A 4025-nucleotide genomic window follows, 5' to 3' on the forward strand; every position below is an offset into this window, starting at 1 on the left:
ACTCGTGATGCTAGCGGGCTGGCTAATCAAGAGAAGAGAGTTGATGAGCAAATGCAGGCGATGATGGCTGACAGGAAGGAAGTCGATGCTCGCATTGCCGCCCTTGAGGTTGGTCGCTGGGCCGCATTGGGTGATGACAACTTTTAGTGTATCAGGCTAAGAAGCGATCGTTGAAGTTGCAACTGGACAAGCTCTCGGAGGAGCTGGTGGAGGCTCAGAGGCAGCAAGTGTTGTGCATGCAGCGCGAGGAAAGTGTCAGAAAGGTAGGCAGACTTGTCACTAAATCTTTGTAAGGCTGGATGGGAGGTTGTCGCCTACACTCTAAACCCGAAAATGTCGGATTTTCATATTTGGAATCGCAATACCATTCTCTAGGGTGTTTATTGTCGTTCAGAGTTTGGCGGACACGAGACAGTCCTACGGTGAGTCTATAAAGGCAGCAGAAGCCGCTGAAGGAAAATACACTCGCCTTCATGACCGCTTTGACGAGGTTAGTCGTTATGTAAGCTTCAACGGGAAGGGGACGTGCTTTGTGGGTTAGGTGGTGACTCTGGCGGGTAACTCGAAAGATATGGTTGCTGAGATCGATGAGAAGGCCAGCGGGGAATTGACGAAGAAGTTATCACGAATCACACAAGCGTAGGTCAAGGAGCGCTTGTTGGTTTATGTGCGGGATAGGTACGTTGGCACGTGCCGAGACCATCTGCGGTTCATCGAAGATCGTATGAATACTGTGTCGATGAATGTTAAGAAGTTGGCGCAGCAAAAGGAGGCTCTCGAGACTGGCAGCTCGAAGATGATGTCTGGGTGAGTAACGAGTGCATGAGTTCACATTTCTAATGAACTCGCTTTGATGGTGTTGTATCGATATACACATGAGGATTATCAGGTTTACATCAGCCGCTGCTTTAACGGGAGTGGATTCCACCAGTACTGGCGGTGCCGACTCAAGCGTATTGAATACGTATACAGCTAGGACGAACGAGGCCACTATGAACCAGATTAAGCAGGTTGGCGGGCGAGAGGTAACGGACGGTCATTTTGTGTATCAGATACGATCACAGATGTTGGAGGAGTCGCGGAGGCTGACGGAGTGTCGACAGGCGGCTATTGATTTCGTACAACCGTTGAAGTCGAAGGTCGATGTGGAGACTTTCAGGCTAGAAGGGGAGCGAATAGAGTCTTTGTGAGTTAACTCTGGGCATTGTTCGATGACGATGGTGGTGGTGTTCAGATATCGCCATACGTTGGCTGTCCTGAAGCAAGCTGAGGTGGATGAAGAAACAGCTTCATCCAATGCCTCGCCGAGTGGTGCAGCACAGAATGATGAAATCCTCGAAGAGACAGCGTCGTTGGGTATGACGACGAGTGAAGAAGAATCGATGAATGATGCCCAACCGGATGTGAAGGTCTGAAGGATGATAACCATTGATCAGTTTTGTCGTTGTTGTGGTTATCGAGTTTGGTTCACATATGCTGAGTGCACTCGGCAGCCTCAGGGCTGTACGTTGGAGGGGTTGATTTGATCAATGGTGAAGAGGTAGTTGACCACCACCATACAATAGCAAGACGGGAGCTGGTCTTGCAAACAAACAGAAATATAAAACCTTTGGCATAGCGGCCCCGGTTGGGGTGGCTATGCCAACACGAGATATACTCCGTTGCAAACGATTTCCCCGGCTAGGGCGGCTATGCCAAACCAAGATGGGCCTCAATGTCCTAAATTCCTTTGGCGGAAGCGGCTATGCCAACACGAGGTATGCCTCATCACAACTGATTTTTCGAGTTGGGGCAGCAATGCCAACACGAGGCATGCCTCTATGTCAACACTTTCCCTGGCCGGGGCAGCTATGCCAACCCTTAGTACAATGAACTTGACAGGAGCACGTGTCACGTGCCACGTGATGGGACTATCAATTCCGTCCATAACTACGGGATCAATTCTGACGAAATGAGTGGCTCAGTTTCACTGCTATCAGGCGTGTTGGTGAAATGCCTTCTGAGAATGTGTGTCCATCACTTCCATAGCACATCGTGGAGCACTTCGCGTCGCTGCGCTGTCTCACCTGTTGAGTCCAATATTTTCTAACCCTACCGACTGGTATAACACATACGTTCAAGATTGTTACCCAGTGGTCGCATAATGACGACTCCACAAAGACCGAATAGCTTGTAATTCTTTTGTGATGAAGATAATAATCAGTGAGCATTTCCATTTCCATTAACGTTCTTGCCATCTTGTTTCATTCGAGCACAATCATCTCCTTTCCGTCCACGTGCCCCTCTGAGGCAATAGTGCATGACCCCCCCCCCACGTCTCGTCTCGGCGTTCTTCCACTCTAAGCATAGTCCATGGTTCTTGACTTTCCGATGAGCTGAGGCTGTCTATAAATTTTCGAACTGCGGCTCGTAAATAAGTCTATCACGTAGATACACATGCACAATTGTGTTGCTACTAAAATCCAGTTCCGCTCATGAAAGGAGTTCCCGAACAGCGACCAGGTCGCTGTGACCTTGGAGAACACTCAATGAGTTTCATCAGTGTTTTCCCTGCAAATGGTTGCCCTTGTTCGTTCCGGTGTATCACTTATGTCTCTTTTGGTTCCGCTGGTAGCCATCAAGTCGTCGCCAAGTGTTACCATCGCGCAAGATGGCCTCTCCAAGACATGCAACATTGAGTATGGAGATCCTGAGGTAACACTCAGAGCCAGTCCTGCTAGCACCCCTCAAGGGAGCTCTATCGAAGCTAGTTTGAAGAGTGACTCCGGCGTGACCCGAGCTATATACCGGTAGGTCCTCCTATCAACTACTCATGCCTAAGCCATTCACTTTTCCACTCATCAGTCTTTCCTACTCGGTTTCCTGCGGTTCATCGTTCGCAAAGCTATTCACTTCCGTTGACATTGAGTATGAAAATATTGTTTTGAAATACGGATTTACCCTTCATGATATCTTCGCCCGTGTTGGTTGGCCTCCATCCTTTCCTTTTGTCAGTGGTGATGGTACTCTCGAGTTCCGTTACAGAGTATTCGCCTTGGATGCGAAAATGATCAAGTGATCCCTCAATACGTTACAAGAGCGCGAACTGTTCAGTCGCCTGGCGATCATCCATTCTTCTCATCTTACAGCCAGTTACGAAGCTACTCCGTAAGGTGTTGACTCGCGCTCTTGTAAGAAAGTAGCCACTTACCTCAAGACAAACTCTCGCGTGCGACTGCTCCACGAATATCTTATTAACCTCAGTAGAGGGAAAGATTCGGAAGAGTGATATGGAGTGGGATGAGTTGTTCATGTTAAGGATGTGTGTATATATCCATGGAGTAGTGTTCAGTGCAAGAGCGGCCAATTTGGGAATGCGCGGCACATGGCGGAGGCCGGCCGCATGTCACTTCTTTCAAGAATCCAGGGTGAATTCACCTTAGTGGGAACTCATAGGCTCCACAGTGGCGATACTGAAGAACCTCGAGACTCTATCGTCCTTACGAACTACAAATAGGTAGCCTCAGACTGCCCATTCATATCAGGTGTTGAGCTAGTCTTGACATGGTGATTTCTCCTTCCGTCGCACTCCCACATCAAGTAACGGCATGCCCAAGCAAACTAGGACGTTCACTAAACGAGCTTCACTTTCCGATGTTGTCACTAACGATCCCCGGATCAACGTCTCAAAGCACTCGGATGAACTCAAACTCTGAAAGCTAGTTCTGCTGGAAAACATGCATATTCGCCATAAGTCTAGACAGCCATCAACGTCTAGACATTGTCACGACTGACGCTCGTCCATGATGATCCCGCGTGATACCTCCTGTAGTGGTACACGTGGATGTTCGGGTGATGGTACTCCGCTGGGAGGACGTCCTTAGTACAGCAGGTGTCTAATAACTGAAGACACGATAGTAACATCCGAAATCAATCACTGTGAGATTCATAGGTGACCTCGAAATGTTCGGCCACTTCCTTCTTCCATAGATCGTCCAAATTGACGCTTCTACTTTTCTGACAGATGTACAGATCGGTGGAGGCGT

At 48.7% G+C, this 4025-nt stretch overlaps 2 protein-coding genes across 2 annotated transcripts; both read left to right on the forward strand.

The window, feature by feature from the left end:
- Positions 1–63: 63 nt before the first annotated feature.
- On the forward strand, positions 64–1415 carry Pmar_PMAR005444 (hypothetical protein; the record flags this gene model as incomplete). Its single annotated transcript, XM_002778252.1, has 8 exons — positions 64–108; positions 156–263; positions 395–502; positions 542–639; positions 679–807; positions 890–1025; positions 1053–1186; positions 1235–1415. The coding sequence occupies 8 exons, from the start codon at positions 64–66 to the stop codon at positions 1413–1415; spliced, it is 939 nt and encodes a 312-aa protein (XP_002778298.1).
- Positions 1416–2556: 1141 nt separating this feature from the next.
- Positions 2557–3058, forward strand: Pmar_PMAR005445 (hypothetical protein; the record flags this gene model as incomplete). Its single annotated transcript, XM_002778253.1, has 2 exons — positions 2557–2789; positions 2995–3058. The coding sequence occupies 2 exons, from the start codon at positions 2557–2559 to the stop codon at positions 3056–3058; spliced, it is 297 nt and encodes a 98-aa protein (XP_002778299.1).
- Between the last annotated feature and the right edge of the window lie 967 nt (positions 3059–4025).

Source organism: Perkinsus marinus (genome assembly GCF_000006405.1).
Source record: "Perkinsus marinus ATCC 50983 genomic scaffold scf_1104296950226, whole genome shotgun sequence".
NCBI classification, from domain to species: Eukaryota; Perkinsozoa; order Perkinsida; family Perkinsidae; genus Perkinsus; species Perkinsus marinus.